The sequence below is a fragment of the Trachemys scripta genome, chromosome 1, assembly GCF_013100865.1.
Source record: "Trachemys scripta elegans isolate TJP31775 chromosome 1, CAS_Tse_1.0, whole genome shotgun sequence".
Taxonomy (NCBI): Eukaryota; Metazoa; Chordata; order Testudines; family Emydidae; genus Trachemys; species Trachemys scripta.
The window spans coordinates 143,320,374-143,338,252 of record NC_048298.1 but is presented as its reverse complement, the minus strand read 5'-3'; the positions used below and the strand labels follow the sequence as shown (position 1 = coordinate 143,338,252).

The window sequence follows — 17,879 nt, the reverse complement described above, 5'->3', positions numbered from 1 at the left end:
AGCCGCACCCCGAGCCTCTCCCCACGCCCCAACGCCCTATCCCAGACCCGATCCCCCTCTCACCCTCCGAACCCCTTGGTCCCAGCCTGGAGCACCCTCCTACACCCTAAACTCCTCATCCCCGGCCCCACCCCAGAGCCCGCACCAATTTTGTGAGCATTCATCACCCGCCATACAATTTCTATTCCCCTATGTGGCCCTTGAGCCAAAAAGTTTGCCCGCCCCTGCATTATAATGGTCCTTATATTTTCCATCCCATTTCTTATTCATCCTAACATTGTTCCCCCCCCCCTTTTTTTTTTTTTTTTTTTGAGTGCAGCAACACATGGAGCAGAAAACTTCAGTTTTTGCTACAATTCTGCCCCAGATTCCCCACCCCCACCCCCCGTGCCTTGTTATAGCTAATTTAGAACCCTCATTAGCACACCCTGCCTCCCCAAGCTAGCACTGGTAAGAGGTTCGCTCCCTACCCCCTAAAAATAAAAGGCTGTGTCTACAGCTTTAAAGAGCAGCTTTCACCTTCAAAGATCCCACAGCACAGAAACTAAGATATTAAGTTTCAGAGTAGCAGCCGTGTTAGTCTGTATCCACAAAAAGAAATAAATTTGCTCTAATAAATGTGTTCGTCTCTAAGGTGCCACAAGTACTCCTGTTCTTTTTAAGATATTAAGGATACAAAGGGATCAAGCAACCCAACCCCTTCAAGAATGAAAGGCAGCAGCACCACACAACAGAGTGAAGACTTTCAAGGGGCAATCAGGGTACATCTACACACAATATTAAAAGACCCACATCAACAAGCCTCAGAGCCTGGGTCAACTGGCTCAGGCTCACATGGTAGAGCTGGCATTGAAAGCTAAAAATACCAATGTAGATGTTCAGGCTCAGGCTGGAGCCTGGTGAGGGGGGATGGTCTCAGAGCCTAGACTCCAGCTCAAGCCTGAACATCTACACTGATAATTTTAACCCCTCAGTACAAGCCTCCATCAACACCAGCTAGCACTGGGTGACTCAGGAGTGTCACTTATTGAATCATTTTTTAGGAGGTGTCCCATCCAAACACTGACCCAGCCCAACCCTGTTTGCCTTAATCTGACAGCATTATATCAAGCATCAGGCAGTAAATGTCTGCACACAGAGTGAGAGATGTCAGTGTTTACAGAAGAGCTGTGAAAGGGGATGAAGACACAGGATATTAAACATTAAATTGAAAGTCACTCCACACGCCTGTGTGCTTGAAGATATCAGGGAGCTGTAATCAGGACCACAGGGAGCTTATTGCATCCAAATGAATCACCTTGCCAATTTGCTCTACTCTTCTTATTAAAGCACATCTATAAGCCTCGTTTTCTATCCCAAGAAATGTAAATAGTACTATGCATTAATTGTGTTTTGGTAGCACCTAGAGGCCCCATTGTGCTAGGTACTGACAACACACACAAATGGTTGCTGACCCATAAGAATTTACAAGTCACCTGCATTGTATCTCCCTCTCAGCCAGGAAGAGGGAAAATTTGATTCCCCTTTACACTGCCTTCCTCCCCCGCCCACACACTGAATGTTGGGCCCCGTAGCAAACAGCCCTGTTCTCCCAACGCAGAACCTGCCGTGGGCTCAAGGGCGCTGCGCCCCTCGGCTCCCTGGCCAAGGGACATCACAGGGAGGCCCTCACCGCGGGGCCCGGCTCCCGGCTGCTGCTGCCGCTCCCTGCCCTGCCCCCGCGGCAGCGCTGCGAGGGGCGCCCCGGCGCACCCGGGCTGGGACCAGGCGCCTCAGGAGCCGGCACCGCCAGAAGCTCTACCAGGGGCTCCCGCGGCCCCCGCCAGCCCCCTGGAGGGCTGGATCCGACTCCCCACCCGCGGTGGCAGGGCCCGGATCGGTCACCCCCGCAGGAGCGGGCGCGCCGGGCGGTACCTGAGCGGCTCGGGCTGCCGCTGCCCCCCAGGGATCGCTCCAGGCCGGGCGGGGGGCTCAGCACGGGCCGGGCGGGGGCCGCGGACCCGAAGTGGCTGCAGCCCCCGGGAGCGGGTGGGGAACGGGCCAGGCCGCCCCGTCTTGGCCTCCTGGAGCCACCAGCCCGGGAACTAGACCCCATCGCCAACCCGCCGCCATCTTCCCGCTCAGCCATTCAAACCCCAGCGCCCCGCCCCACATGGAGGGCCGGCGAACGGCACCAGAGCGCGCGGCCAGCCAATCAGAGAGCGCGCATCCAGCCAATCAGAGAGCGCGCATCCAGCCAATCAGAGAGCGCGCGGCCACGGAGCCAGAGTCTGGAGAGGCTCCCGCGGGGGAAGCGCAGCTCGTTAGCGCCCCCACGCTCCGGGCGGTCAGGTTGCTCCCGCGGCCCCACCCGCAAGCACACGGGAAGCTGGGCCGGGGTCGGGCCCGCCGCAGCGTCCAGGCCTAACCACAGCGCTACTCCGAGAGCCGGGACCCTGAGGGCAGCTCCCCCCGCACCTCCCGTTGTGCGGTTCAGGTTGAGCGCGCCCTGCAGCCAGGCGTGTTCGTGCAGGCGAGGAGATGCTCCCTCATAACTACAGCCGCACAGGGCGCAGCGGGCATAAGGCCCTGGTTCTCCTCCCATGGGGCTGATAGGCGTCAATAGCCCTACCCAAGGCTGCCCAGGTTCCAAGGCTAGAAGGGAGCATGGGGGTCAAGCATCCAGGTCTTGCATTGTAGAACCAGCGAACTGGGTATTAGGCGTCGGGAAATTAGGACACAATGGAGCTCGCAGTTCTAATGCTTTTTATTTTCACACTAAACAAGCTTTAGAACACACCACCTCCCCAGCTGGTACCTTACAACTGCAAAACTTCAGCACCTAAACACTCCCCCGTGGGAGGGTAGAAGCAGGCAAAATTTTCAAGGGTGACCCCTTGGGGGTCGTTGTTCCCTCCCACACCCTCAGCACCTGAGAAACCTGGGATCACATTTTCCAGATGTTCTGAGCACTCAACTCCCATTGATTTCAGGCTCAGTGGTGCACCTTCAGCCTTTTTGAAAATCAAGTTCCTGCTATACCCCAAGGAAATAAGATAATGTAGTTAGAATATACAACTGCAAAATAAAAGTGGTTTTAATTACTTCCCCAGCATCATACAGAAATTGGGATGCAGAACAGGGCTCCACCCTTTCTGCCTCCAGGCCACTACAAAAACAGCAAAGCACACTACCTTATTCACTATACATCTTCCAACTTCTGCAACAGAGGCAAGGGTCCTACAGATAACCACCTAATTCAGTACACAACCCTGATTTGGCTTTAGCACACTGTCCACGCTGGTGTGCAAGACAGCACAGATTGTACTCATTTTTGTATTTAAACTTTTTTTCAATTGAAATTAAACTGCTGCAGAGTTCCCCATCTGCTGCATTGACTTGCCTTTAGGAGTTCACACCTAGATGCCATCAACTTATGTGCTCCAAGAGAAGCAACTGCCTGTGAATTGTGGAAAGATCTTTAAGACACCTAGATGTTGAGGCCATTTAGCATTTTAAAGGACAGACTCTGAAATGGGTCAGCCCTACTTTTATAACTGAGTGATGGTCCGCAGACTGCCAGGGTACTCCAGGATGTCCACAAGTCATGTCCAGGGTCAGTCACACTGATCAACTCCTCCCCCTCACTCTCTCCCTCCTAGTGTTTCCTGCACACTGCTGAAGGCACTGGGAGGGAGGGGGAGGAGCAAGGACAGGGTGCGTGTAGGGGAAGGGCAGGAAGAGATGGGGGGGCCTTGGGGAAAGGGGTGGAGTGGTGGGGCCGGGGTTGAGCTACCCCAGGGAAAATTAGAAGCTAGCTTAGGAGTTCGTGGCTGTTTGGCATTTGCCCTCTCTGACAAAACTGAATCTATGAAAGTACTGGACACAGGTTATTCCTCCATTACTTTCGTTAACCAACATAGACAAGGATTCGATTCTCATGCAGTAGCAGGCTACTTTTAATACCTCAGTGCTGAACAAATGTTATCCAGTTATTGGTTTTTCCCTCATCACAAGTGGCAGTTATCGATAGTGGCAGTTCATCTGTTATCTCATCTTCTACTCAGATTGTAAACTCTTTGGGGCAGGGACCATCTTTTGTTCTGTGTCATACAACAGGGTGCTGGCCCATGCCTAGAGCTCCTTGGCACTATGGTAATAAATAGAAAGGCCACAGACTGGATAGACAATCTCAAACCCTAGATGAAATCCAGGTCAGAGGCACACAGCAATGCAGCGTTGAGAAGCTTTACTGTTACTTTATCCCTTCTCTGGCTAAATAGGCAACCAGTCTCTGTGACTGCCAAAATGGCACTTTTTAGGAGCTGGTTTTTAAAGGAAGCTACCACACAGAACAGCTGGTCCCAAATCCCTCTCTCCCTAGAGCTAACATTGCCCTCTGATTTTTAATTACATTTCCAAAAGACTATACTTTGTAAATTTACACTAAAAAACCACCTTTCAGAAGCCCATGGAACAGCCAAACACGGTACAGAGGGCTTTGGTTTCTGTGGGACTTGGATTTTTTTGTTTGTTTGTTTAAGTAGTTCAGGTGTCCAAAAGAACCTCTCAAAACTCTTAAGTTTGATTAAACTACAATTAGCATAAAGCATCACTGCTTCAGGAAGCAGCTCTGTGCAAAATCAGCAGGCTACAAACCAGAATTTGAGAACCATGAGCTGTACAATCAATAACCCAATTTAAGGGCTTTATATATAACATTTTCCTAATCAAATATAAACCACTGCCTATTATCTGTGATAAAATAGTTAACTAGCATGACATCTGTTGTGTAATGAAACATGAGAACAAATCTAAAATTCTCTCAGAAGTATTTTTCTTCACTGCTACACAGGAAAAACATTGATCTTTCTAACTCCAAATTGAATCCATTAAGTCAAAGGCATAAATATTTTAGAGTCTCTTCTATACAAATATGTTCTCCATTTTTTACTTTTATGGTAAACAAACATAGTATTAATTTTACTTGCAGTATATGACACTTCAAGGAAATCATGACATTTTCAGGCAATTTGACAACATTTAGTGCATTCTTTTGAAAGATAATGGTCCAGGTCAGATTGCATCACCTCCATTTCCTTTCAGTCACCTCAGTTGTGTTAAAATCTGATCCAAATAAAATAATTTAATAAAAACAAAGTATCAGAACGATTTTATGATATCAAATCCAATACTGTGTAACTGTTTACCAGAAGTTCAGAGATTAAAGACAGGACTTAAATAGTATATCTTGTTTCTCTGGCCTGCTGTGGTGCAAAAGACAGGATGTACAGTTTCTGCTGAATTTTTTGGAACCCTTGATGAATAACACATATTCAGAGTGATCCCAACAGCATGAACAGGTGCATTTGCTACAAGAAGTCAATAATGTATCTTTCTCCTATTGTGGATTTCACTTTTATATCTATGGCCCATACCAGTATAATGCATACTTAATGTTGCAACTCATTTCCTGTCACTGGGCCACTTCAGAACCCCCCACTAACAGATCTTGCCATTTCCAGAGAGAACATCAGCTATCCTGTCCTCTCCACACCCTGTTCATCATATTAATCTGTTTTCCTATCCATACTTTTATCCCCTGTGATGAGTTTTTCTGGTCCATGGAGATGAGGGACATATACTCCAATTCTCTCTCTCTCGCCCCACCCTCATTAAATACTTCAAAGAAATTTAAGTTTAAAGTGAAGCCCAGTCTTTCAGGAATAATTGCTTGAAACCACCACACTGCATTTCATCTCCTGTATCAGTGGGGATACCTGGTCTAAAACAATGTGTGCCACAGTTAAATTTTTCTTAACTTGTATGTTGGAGGAGGAGCGCAAATCATTTTTCATTTTTAAGCTTTTGAAAAGCAAAAAAAAAATCTATGCAAATCCTAATATTTGTTAAATAGTGGACTCTAATCTAGCCATTAATGAAAATTCAAGATTCATGAACATCTCTAAAGCTACCCAGCTCTCCCATATTATTTTGTGTTTTTATGAGCTGTCATTTAAAGAACTGTCACCTGTTATCAAGATGTCGCTCAGCTGAGGGCAAACACATAGGGAAAGGAGATGGAGGAGGGTGGCAAGTGCCATCCCTTCAAGGAAGATTCCTGGCTGCAAAAGACAATACACAGAGTTGCAGGCTAACCTATATAAGTAAGGGCTGAAAAAACCCTTATATTCCTGCAATAATAATGATGTAAAAATTTAATATTGTAATGATTATTTCTATTCAGCAAAGAGAACTGCATTTCCACCAAGTCAGATCAGAAAGACCAGAAATCAGCTGTAATGTTGCCATATGAAACCAACCACAGAGCTATTGCTAAAATAGGTTTCCATTTATCATGCAATTTTACAGCTAGACACTGAAGTGCTTTTTAAGCACTGTTTCTCCTACCTCTCATTATTATATACCTATGATTCCTTGTATTTAAAAAAGGCTCTGTTTAAAAATAAAGTTGATTTTCATCTCAATTTTGGTCATTTCTTCTTAAAAAACTTTGTTAGCACAAAGTTTCTTTTAGTCTATTAAAAAGATTACAAAAAAAATATCTAGAACTGACCTACTTCTACCATATTCTGAATAAGGGCTAACTAGCAACCAGTCGAAAAATTTGATTTCGTAAGTAGGTGCACAGTTGGTTCATTAAATCTCTGTTCTGTCCTTCAACCCAGTGCATCTCTGCTAATGCATCATCCCCTTCTTTCTTCACATTTATTAAACACTTAAAAATAAAGTGTCCACTAGTTCCTTTGGGACTTTGTCCTTTTTCCATTGTTAGATTGCCAGCATCCTCTGAAGCATCAGGCTCCTCCTTTGCATCACTGGAGTCTTCACCAATTAATGTTTCTGCTTGCTTTGCTTCTATGTCCTCCTCTTCCATGAGTTCCTCATTGTTTTCTTCTTTGGCAGGGGAATCTTCCCTTTGCCTGTCATTCTTGGCTGAGCTGACATCCTCATCAAGCATCACTGACCCCATTTCGAAGTTTTCAGTCTTGTTTTGTTCACACTCTGGGTTGTTTGAGTCTTTCTGGCTGCTCTTCTCTTCTTCCATTGCTTGCAGAGTATCTTCAGAAGCTCGAGGAAGTTCTCGTAGCTGCCTTACTCGTTCTCGTTTCTTTCTTCTTAAATGAACCCAAGAGTTTTCAATGGCTGTTAGAAACAGACTAACTTCATCTTCTCCACAGGGAACATACTTATGCTGAACCTATTGTAGAGAACAGCAGAACTTCATAATCACTCTACTTTAAATAAGTTTACATTTATGCCTGAAAGCAACATGTTGTTCTAACAGGTAATGCTTAATACTGTACCTTCAGATCAGTCAGTATTTTTTCTATCCACTTTGTAACCACTGCTATGCCTTCCACAGCATCCCAGCCCATAGCTGAAGCCTTGATGGATAACTCTTTGACTGTGGATGCCAACACTATAAATGTAATTGGCTTCCGGGGCTTTTCTAACTTCCTTCTTTTAGAGGGAGGTGACTGAAAAAAGCAACACAACAAATGAATTACAAACATCAGAAGTGTGCAACACTAATGGGACAGTTTTAACACCTAGGACATAAAGAGTCTGCATCATGCCAATGTCCGTACAGTAGAACCCTGTTTATCGGATCCTCCCTTAACTGACTCTCCACATTTACTGAACAACCAGGACTCCAGAGCCAGAAGCAGGTGGTCTCTCTTGTGGCGGCTAGATGGCACTGCAGCATCACATTTTCCCATTCCTGGGTTTACCCACTGTTTTGATTATCTGATTTGGCCCTGGGCCAATTACACCAGATAAACGGGGTTCTACTGTAATACCATGTACATTCACTGTCATGGCCTGTGTATCACTTAAGCCTTCAAGAGGGTTTTAAGTAGGACTTCAGAGATGAATATGCTTTGTACTGGCCTGCTGCACGGGTGACTTTTACCTTAAGATATTAGAAAGAATCAATTATGCTTTCCTTCAGCTGCCATTTCTCAGATTACTATAAGTGTTTCTCTTGGTACTACATATGAAAGCCACTAACGTTTTGATACTGATCACACACAGGTGTATCACTGCATCTCTCTTGTAAAATTAGTTACCACAAACACCTGTGCAAAAAGTACATACACACTGATCTAAAAAGGAGAAGCAGGCTTTGATTTAATATAAATACGTTAACAATCTTCAGTTCAACTTACATAAGTGAGTGTAAGAACCTGGATATTTTCAAATGTTTCTAAGGGGTAATTTTTTGCTGCTAAATTCTTATTTAAGCACTGAAGTGGAAGTGGCCTGATTTTCAGGGAACCTGCAGCTCACATTGAAGCCCATCAGAGAGGCCTTGCTGACTTGATTTCTCTCTAGTGAGGGGCTTGGCAGAATTAGATTTTTTTTTTAATATAAATTTGACAGATACTTATTTTTTTAAGCTTTTTTAATTTTTATCCATTTAAATTTTCAAAGGCTTGGGAAATTATGGTGGGGTCAGACAATTATTAATGACAGACATTGAGACTCAAAACGTTAAAGCTTTATGACCATTAAAAAAAAAAAAAAAAAAAAAAACTGTTACCAATGTGAGACTGACAATATCCTGGAATATTCTGAACAAACTTTATGGAATTAAGTTAAACCCTACTGAATTAGGGTTAATGCCTTTGGGGTACATTGTGTGTATTCCCATGGAAATGCATACAATGTCACAGGAAGAGTAAATAGAAGAACAGTAGGGAGTAACTAGGCAAATTCACTCAGGTTGTAACATACCCAGAGAAGTCACCTCCCTGGAAAGGTGCACATATACTACAGTAGAACCTCAGAGTTACGAACACCAGAGTTATGAATTTACCAGTCAACCACACACCTCATTTGGAACCGGAAATACGCAATTAAGCAGCAGCAGCCACAAAGAAAAAACAAAATACAGTACAGTACTGTGTTAAACAAACTACTAAAAAAATGAAGGGGAAGCAGCATTTTTCTTCATAGTAAAGTTTCAGAGCTGTATTAAGTCAATGTTCAGTCGTAACCTTTTGAAAGAACCACCATAACGTTTTGTTCAGAGTTGCAAACCACCTCCATTCCCGAGGTGTTCGTAACTCTGAGGTTCTACTGTAGTTCAAACTTGATTCTTCAAGTCCAAAAGACAAAGAAAGGGTTTCTGGATAAATAGCTTGGTTTTAAACTGGCTCATGGCCTTCTTCCTGATCCAGCAAATGGACAGGAACCCTGGTCCACAGAGAGCCCCAATCAGTAGGGTAGGGTTGGAAGGACTGGGCCTCCTGAGGCCTCATAATACTGGGGACTTGTTCTGAGCTGAAGCTGTGATGAACTTGTAACCACAAGAAATCCCCCTTCGGTAAGGGGTTTGAAGGACTGCTCCTGTCAGAATCCATGCTAGGGTTGGCGTTAACTCTGACAAGCTTATTAGCATGTGCGTGGGTCCTTTTCTTGTTTTTAAATGTGTTTTCTTTGTAATGCTTTTTATCTTAAGAATCAAATAGGCTTGCATAGGAAGTGCTGTACCTTATAAGTGTAGCAATTGCACCCGTTAACGGTCTCTTAAGAGAAAGCAAGCAGGATCTTGTCAGGCAACCAGCCTTTGCTGGGGATAACAGTGTAGGCAGCAACAGAGGGTCCTGTGGCACCTTTGAGACTAACAGAAGTACTGGGAGCATAAGCTTTCGTGGGTAAGAACCTCACTTCTTCAGATGCAAGAAGTGTAGGCAGGGAACTGTGAAGTCTGGAAATACCCGTTAGAAAGGAAAGGGATGTGTTTCTACAACCAGGAGAGGCAAAACCTGGGGAGCTGAAGGCCTGAGTGCGGGTGCCCTTGCTGGACCTGAACTATGACAAACATCATGTGTCAAAATATACAAAATAAATATCCTTAAACCAAACTAATATATTTTCAAGCAGTATTTTTCTTACTTTACCTATCCGTAAATTTTGATTATCAAAATATGTTTTCATCAGTTTGTGCTTATACGGTGAAATGAATGTTTATCGACATTTACTGATAAAAATCTAATTCTGCCAAGCCTATCTAAAAGTATGTTTGGGTTTGATACAAACATCAAGTAACATGTAACGGATGGACGGGGTGGTAGAACAAGGCTTTAACTGGCTATGGTGCAGATTTGTACTGCCATGCAGGAAATGCAGCTCAGATAACAATTATATCCTATACTCTAGGTTGAAGGGGAATAGCTTTGTTAAACTCATCCCCAAATGAAGTGTAGATGACCATGAAAAACAAACCAAAACACAGGCACTTACAGGCACTCGGACATCATCGTAGAAACTCCATGCCAGTGCCCACCTCATGGTACGGCCTTGACAGAATTCAGTGTGAGTAACTTTAGGAACCTATGTGAAGGAGAAACTTGGTCAGGCAGCCATTAACTTTCACCTCTAATTAATGAAATGTCACTCTGTTTTACACACGTATTAGTCTAACTTCAGATATGTTATAAAATTAAGGTTTTGAACCAACAACATCAAAGTGAAATTTATTACACAAAAGAGCTTTACCAAGAATAAAATAGGCAACTTAAATCCACCTTTAATCCCTAAGAATTAAACTCACTTTAGGCACCATGGTGTAACAGAACGCCAACATGGTAGGGTAGGGAGGTCCCAAGTTCTAATTCCAGCTCTGCCTCTGACATACTGTATTGTCTTGGGCAGACCACTTTCCTCCACTTCTGCAAAATGGAAATACTGCAATATCCCTATGAGGTAGCTATGGTAGCACCCTCTTCCACCCTCCACCACACAAGGTAGGAGACTCCACCATCTCCTCCCCTGTAGGTCGACTATAAAAGAACTCAGGCTTCCCTGGTGAAGAAGGAATATCCCATGTACACACATATACCCTGGCATTCAAGAACATCAGCAAGACAAACTCTCCAGTACTTGTTTCATGCCATGGGGCTGAGTGCTTGAGAACGGAGAGACAATAACTCTAGCTTGAGACACTCAGTGAGATAGCTGGAGGTAGAAAGCGTGAGCATGAGCTCATGGAGATGAATGATAAGTGTTAATTTTCTACAAGAAGCATTAAGAACACAGAGGGCTGAATCTGATTCAAGCTTGCATATGAACATAGTGAATTTAAACATAGAATTAAATACAAACAATTAAAAATAAATAAGAGGGAAAAAACCTAGTATTGCATACTCTTCTTCTCTCTTAGATAAGCAGCTCTTCACAGAAGTGATCTTATTTTTATTCGCATTCCTGTAACACCTAGAGGCCAACCAGGCCAGGGCAGAGATGCAAGTGACAGTCTCTTTCCCAAAAAGTTTACAAAACTAAAGAGACAAAACATAACAGGTGGATGAGACATGTGGGCAAGGGTGGAATGAAGGAGACAAGATAAAACAAAAGAGAATTGCACAATTCTTAGCCAATGAAAAGCAGTAATCACAATTTGCATCCTGTCCAGCCATTATCTGGTTGTACTTTCCTGCAAACATTACAGAAGAGGTGAGTTCTGAAGAGATGAATTCTGATGGATTCTGACTGAGCACATTTCCCATAGAAGTGCTTATCAGAGTAGAGAACTTGGTTTTGGGGGCTGACATCACCGATGGAGGTAAGGTGGGTATGAACCTTACTGTAACATATAAGGTCAGAGTTAGATTGTGAAGGGCTTTGAGAAGTCTGACTCTGATACAGTGAAATAGGGGAAGCCAGAGGAGGAACTAAACACAGGATGACAGTGCACTGAGCTAACATGATCTTGGCAGCATCAATCTGAATAGATTTCAGGGAAGTGACGCTTCAGGCGTCAAGGCCAGAAGAAAAGGAAATTGCAGTAGTCAAGGCGTGAGAAGATTACAGCATGGACAACAGTTTTATCAGTGTGGGCACAAAGGAGGGGTCAGATTTGGAAATGTGCAGGAAAACACAATAATTTAGACCAGGGGTTCTTCAACTGCAGGTCGCAACCCCTCAGGGGGTCACAAGGTTATTACTTGAGGGTCATGAGCTGTCAGCCTCCACCCCAAATATCGTTTCATCTCCAGCATTTATAATAGGGTTAAATATAAAAAAAAGTGTTTTTAATTTCCATTTTGGTGATGTTAAGCTTCAGTTGATGGCTGGACATCTATAAGGAGATGAACAAAGACAGGCTGAAATTTCAATATGGAAAGAGCGAGAGAGAGATTTGCCAGTCATCATCAATATGGTATTCAAAACCATATTTGTGCAAGAGATAATCCACAGAAAAAAGTTAAAAAAAAGGAGGGAGCCAAGGACAGAGCCCAGAGAGGGCAGGATTGTGAGAAGAGTAAGATCAACAGTGTCAGATGCCGCCAACAGTCAAGATGAGACAATGGAGTACTGGCCCTGAAATCTGACCAGGAAGAGGTCATTAGAGACTTTGGTGAGTGCCATTTCTGTGAAGTGTAGAGGGTGGAAGGCATGAAATTAGACAAATCATGGAGTTATAGGAAAGGAATTAGATATGACTATCTGAAGCTCCTCAATTCTTCAGATCGCTTATTTTAGTGCGCTGCATCTTTACAGTCAGAAGCAGACTTAACAGCCCATGTTTTTTTTTTTTAATTATTTCCAAGTCTTTTAAAGGATTTATTAGCATGTAGTGGAAGTCATGTCTTCCATTTATCTCCTCCCAACACAAACATTTAAATAAAAATTTTTATCTTGGGACAAGATGCCACTGTGACAATTTCCCGCCCCCCATATTCTTCATAGACATATTGTCATGATGTGATTATGGCATAACTAAGATGTATTTTACACAAGATAAGTCATGTGACGTATCATTGAAAAAGTTATGATTTACTGAATATGATTATCCTATTTGTATGCTGTATCTTTTTTACCTAAAATTGGGAATAATGACTTGCAGCTGTACTACAAAGGTGTTTGCACCTGGGGAACACCCACTAGACAAAATGCAATCAGTCTAGCTGGCTAGCTGGGGACAAGTCAATAGATCATTAGGCAGAACAGGTCTTTGAATATGTTAATCTCCCACCTTCTTGAGGAGCTTTCCTGGGATTCTACAAACAGCCTCTGACCCATGACTGCTTTGACACTGCAAGATCATGTGATCAAGTCACCTGGTACTGGACTCCATGATAGAATACCAGTATTTTTCTGGGGGGGGAGCGGAGGGGGAGTGAGGTAGGGGGGCGCACAGGGCACTCTGGGAAACAAAGGGCTCTTGACATATGTAAAACCTATTTAAGGCAGGGGAGGGAGATAATCAAGGGTCATTCTTCACTGAATCCAGCCCAGGATGACAGCTGGAAACATCTAAGAAATAAAGAAGGGTGGGTGGGAAGAAGAGGACTGAACCCAGGCTGGGAAGATGTCTGGCCTGTGAAAGAAATACCTGGAATTTTAAGCAGCAAGCAAGAGCAGCTTGCCTTAAAGAATCTCTGCAATCTGCCTAAAACAACATTTAGGGTGAGAAATTACTGTTTGTAAGCAGTTTCTTTAGTATCTTAAGCTTAGTTTGCATGTTTGTTTCATTTGATAGGTAACCTACTTTGATCTGTTTGCTAACCCTTACAATCAATTAAAATCTATCTTTTGTAGTTAATAAACTTGTTCTTGCTTTCTCTAAAACCAGTTTGTGGAATTCATAACTGGGGGGCAAAACGCTGTGCATATCTTCCTCCACATTAAGGGAGGGGGCGAATTTTATGAGCTTATGCTATACAGTTCTCTGTGCAGTACAAGATTATACAATTTTGGGTTTACACTCCAGAGGGGGTGTGCACTTGAGTGCTGGCCAGTTCCTTAGCTGAGCTTTCCTAAGCAGAACTGATCTCATGTCTGTATCTTTCTGCAGTTGGATGTGCCCCTACCTATGTGTGCACGCTGGAGGAGGCTTGGGGGCCTGGCTCAGCAGGACAGTGTAAGGAAGTCCAGACTGGCAGAAAAGGCGAGCTCAGTGATACCCAAGTTCCAAGTGGCACCTAGGGGGAACCCATCACAGCCACCAGAAACATTTTTTGCAGGTGTGAATTCTGCTATCTACTCCTTGCTAGTGGCAGCTAATGCTATACATCTCACTATTCGGGAAGATTCTGTTGCTGCCTACCTCCCCCAGGCCTGTGTGTTAAGTGGGGGTAAATCTTCCACTGAATATATACAGCATTACTCAGACTCTCCTGCTTCTAAGGGAACCCACTGAGACAAGGCTGTGGGTGGAAGGAGTAAGATGCCTGAGCCTTAAAACACAAGGAGCCAATTCAGTGTTCTGTTAAGTCTAAAGATCATCAAGTAACTTATCAGTGAGGACTCTTGATATATGTACTGTCCTCATACTGAATTAATTAGAACCAATACATTTGTAGCATACAAATTAACTGAGGAAAAACAGCTCTTGCAAATTCTGAAAAATTCAGTGCTGAAAACTTGAGAATACAGTGCCTTCTCATACAAGAGGTTGAATCCCTGCTTTAAGTTCAAAACTCTGCTTCACCTCAACTTTGGAGTTTGCTACCAGTGCCTCCATAATACAAAAGCACCTTCCAAAGAATTATAGTTCAGTAACTTGTAAGAAACCTTTCTTTTTAAGGGACAAAAACAGGCAACACAAATGCACAGTATCAGGAAGCAGCATATGCAACCCTAGTGTATTTGGAGACAAACTTACCCCTTGAATTCGAAGTTCTTCTTTTAATGGAGCTAAACTGCATTTCTTTCCCAGCATGCAGCTGTACCACCTGTGGACAACATTTTACATGAAGGTGTTTTAGAAACAGTTCAACTGAAAATGGCAACTAACTGCAAAGGGTTCACATCAGAGGTCTGCAAGCATCATAGGAGGGGAAATGCTCTCTAGTTAAAAATAGTGGCAAACCCATATTAGCAATATGATTTGAGCAAGTGCATAAACTAGGAGACCAAGGTAAGAAATCTGCCTGGATTTTTTCAATATTAGATTTTTGGGTAAAATTTTAAAAAGTTTCTAAGCAACTCTAACTGTCCCATTTTTAAAAATAACAAAGTGCTTTGGAAAATAGTACCCTTTACAATAATTTGTTTCAAACTTTCAATTTTAACTTTCCAAGGAATGAAGAGAGATGACAGTAGCAAAATAAGAGCTTGTGCCTAAAAAAAACAGACTCACTCCCTGGTATCTCTGCTTATGAGAAATTTAGATACATTAATTCTCCCAGTGTCCAGCTCTCTAAATCCATATCTCACCAGTGGGCAAACAGAAGGATGAGAGCAGAGAGAGATTACCCTGCTTCTGGGAGCTCACCCTCTCCTTTGGATACAGGTCTCTCAGTTTCTTCCAAAGGCAAAAGTCTGTGTTCTTCAGCAGAATTTCCCAAAATTCCTTTACGGGCACTTGCCCAAAAATTTTAGAAGAGGTTTTGGGGCCCAATGGAATAATTTGTAAATACACTGTTAAACTTTGTACCCAGAGAGTTTTCAATTACTGAAATGCAGTATTCTCTACATATTTTAAGCAGCTTCTTTGAGAGATAAAAATGCTTTAAAGTGATCACGGGTACAAGTTTGAAAGATAAATAAAACCAGTTTTCATGTGGCATTATGAAGAATCTAATAAAACCAGAATTCAACTGAAAATAAGATTAATAGTTTTTTTTGTTTTTTATAAGGCCAAAAGACACCAGTCTGACCTCCTGCATAATAGGCCAGAGAATTTCGCCAATTAATTCTTCCATCTGCCGGCCCTGCTCAGTCCACTGCTGGCCTGGGGTCCCAGCTGCCGCCCCGGGGCTCTGCAGCCGCCCCCAGCTGTGGCCCACTGGCCCCAGACTGGGACAGCGAGGAGTGCAGACTGGGGCAAGAGGGGGTACAGCTCAGCACCCCCACCTTAAAAATTGTTCCAGCACCACTATGCTGGGGTATTTTCAAGTCCTGATTTGCTGCTTACATCACTATCATGCCACGTGGAACAGCGCACTGCGTTTGATGTTGAGATTAGAATGTACATCCAAGAACAGGAATCAGAATTTTCTAACAGATTTCAAGATTTCCAGCGATTTGGCCCAATGCTTTCTTTTCTAAATAAACCTGAAAAGTTCAACAAAAGCTACTTGGATTTATCCATATTTCAGTGGATGGGTGTTGAAGATTTCTAAATGCAGCTCATTCAGCTAAGAAGTTCAGAATTGTGGGCATCAAAAATTGGAGATCTGCGGAGTGCACTTGAAGCTAGTGAGAGAGATCATGGTGCCTCTACTCTGACCTGCTGGACATCCCTGCCAATGAAATTTAACTGTTTGAAGAAAATTGCGTTTGCAATGCTTTCAGCATTTGGATCCACATACCTGTGTGAACAGGTATTTTCACACATGAAATCTGTCCTCTGCCCCTCTCGGAGCTGGTTAACAACTGATCACTCAGAAGCCTGCGTGCAGATTCCAAATACGTGCCAGATATTGGAAAACTCAGCAAGGAAAAGCAAGGACAAGGATCACACTAAACTAACAATAGTTTAGTTATATATTATAGACTTATAGAAAGAGACCTTCTAAAAACATTAAAATGTATTACTGGCACGCAAAACCTTAAATTAGAGTGAAGAAATGAAGACTCGGCACACCACTTCCGAAAAGTTGCCAACCTCTGGGCCAGCAAGTCTCAGTTCCTATATAAAGGGTAGCTCAACATTCTGGCCATTTGGTTGAGTTGTCTCTAGCGAAGTAAGACCGGAACACAGCATTAAGTCAGTTTTTCTGCAGTGACAAACTTCCCAGAGCAACTTCTTATATTGAATAGCAGCAACAAGTTGGATGACTTTTCCAGATTTTGGAAACACGAGGCATAAAAGATAGATGCCTTCATCTAATTAGGCCAAGAGATGTACACCGTCCTCCAACTCCAGCTCTTTGGTACCAGAGGCCACCAGACAATAGCTGTTAAATCTTTATTTTCCCTTACTAAAGTGATCTTTCTTGTAGCATTCAGTTCTACAAGAGGGATCAGTGAGTATAATGCCTTGTCAATCAAGGAATCATCTGTTTCCTGACAATATGGTACTACCACAACCTTCTCAGCTAAACCACAACACCTTCATATCACCTGTCCCAAGCGCTTTCATTCTAAAAAGGAAAGTTGGCACTGCCTAGATGGCCGTAGCGCCATTAAAATTGCTCCTGGATAAGTCAAAGTCTCTCAGGAACTCGGATGTTTTCTTAATTTCTTTTGATGACAAGAACTAACGTTTCTTTGGAAGTCTTTAGATCTAGCTCCTATTGGTCTGAGTTACTTTTGAATCTTAAGAGTGGAAGTGTTATCAGCCTTCCAGTAAAAGTACTATCTACAAGATCTACTCCCACTTCTTGGACAGTAAAAACAGAGCATCTTATGAAGAGGTCTGCAAAAATGCAAACTGGGCAACTCTCCATTCTTTTTCAAAGTACTACAAAATGAATATGTTTTAATATAGCCAAACAAGCAATAAAGACTGTGGAGCATACTTTCAGGACTGTATCCTGGAAAGCAGGTATTCTAGAAAAAGGTAGTTAGCTGCCTGAACATGAGCTCCCAGTGCATTATTCTGGCTATAAGAGCTAATTCGATCCCCAGATATTCCCATTTATATATCAGATTGGTGAAGGAAGGCAATATTATCTCTGTATATAGCACTGGTGAAGTATTTAGAATACTATGCCCAGTTCTGCTGTCCACACTTGAAAAGGAAGTAAAAAAAAAAATTGTAGAGTTCAGAGAAGAACTACAAGAATGATTTATGGTCTGGAAAAATGTGTTACTCTGAGAAACGAAGAACAGGAGTACTTGTGGCACCTTAGAGACTAACAAATTTATTAGAGCATAAGCTTTCGTGGACTACAGCCCGCATCCGAAGAAGTGGGCTGTAGTCCACGAAAGCTTATGCTCTAATAAATTTGTTAGTCTCTAAGGTGCCACAAGTA

The 17,879-nt window shown here is 43.1% G+C and overlaps 2 protein-coding genes across 2 annotated transcripts in view; both read right to left on the bottom strand.

Moving 5' to 3' along the window:
• The window catches only part of POLQ (DNA polymerase theta), a 138,089-nt gene extending 135,905 nt beyond the window's left edge, over positions 1–2,184 (bottom strand). Inside the window, 1 exon segment of the mRNA XM_034788349.1 lies at positions 1,915–2,184. Coding sequence (XP_034644240.1) covers positions 1,915–2,128 — 214 coding nt within the window. The 5' untranslated portion in view covers positions 2,129–2,184.
• Positions 2,185–2,728: 544 nt separating this feature from the next.
• Positions 2,729–17,879, bottom strand: part of METTL16 (methyltransferase like 16) — a 46,975-nt gene continuing 31,824 nt past the window's right edge. Inside the window, exons 6-9 of the mRNA XM_034788307.1 lie at positions 14,621–14,690; positions 10,255–10,344; positions 7,308–7,481; positions 2,729–7,201 (exon numbers count right to left, since the gene is read on the bottom strand). Of these exons, the coding sequence (XP_034644198.1) occupies positions 6,584–7,201; positions 7,308–7,481; positions 10,255–10,344; positions 14,621–14,690 (952 nt within the window). The 3' untranslated portion in view covers positions 2,729–6,583. The remainder of the gene's footprint in view (positions 7,202–7,307; positions 7,482–10,254; positions 10,345–14,620; positions 14,691–17,879) is intronic.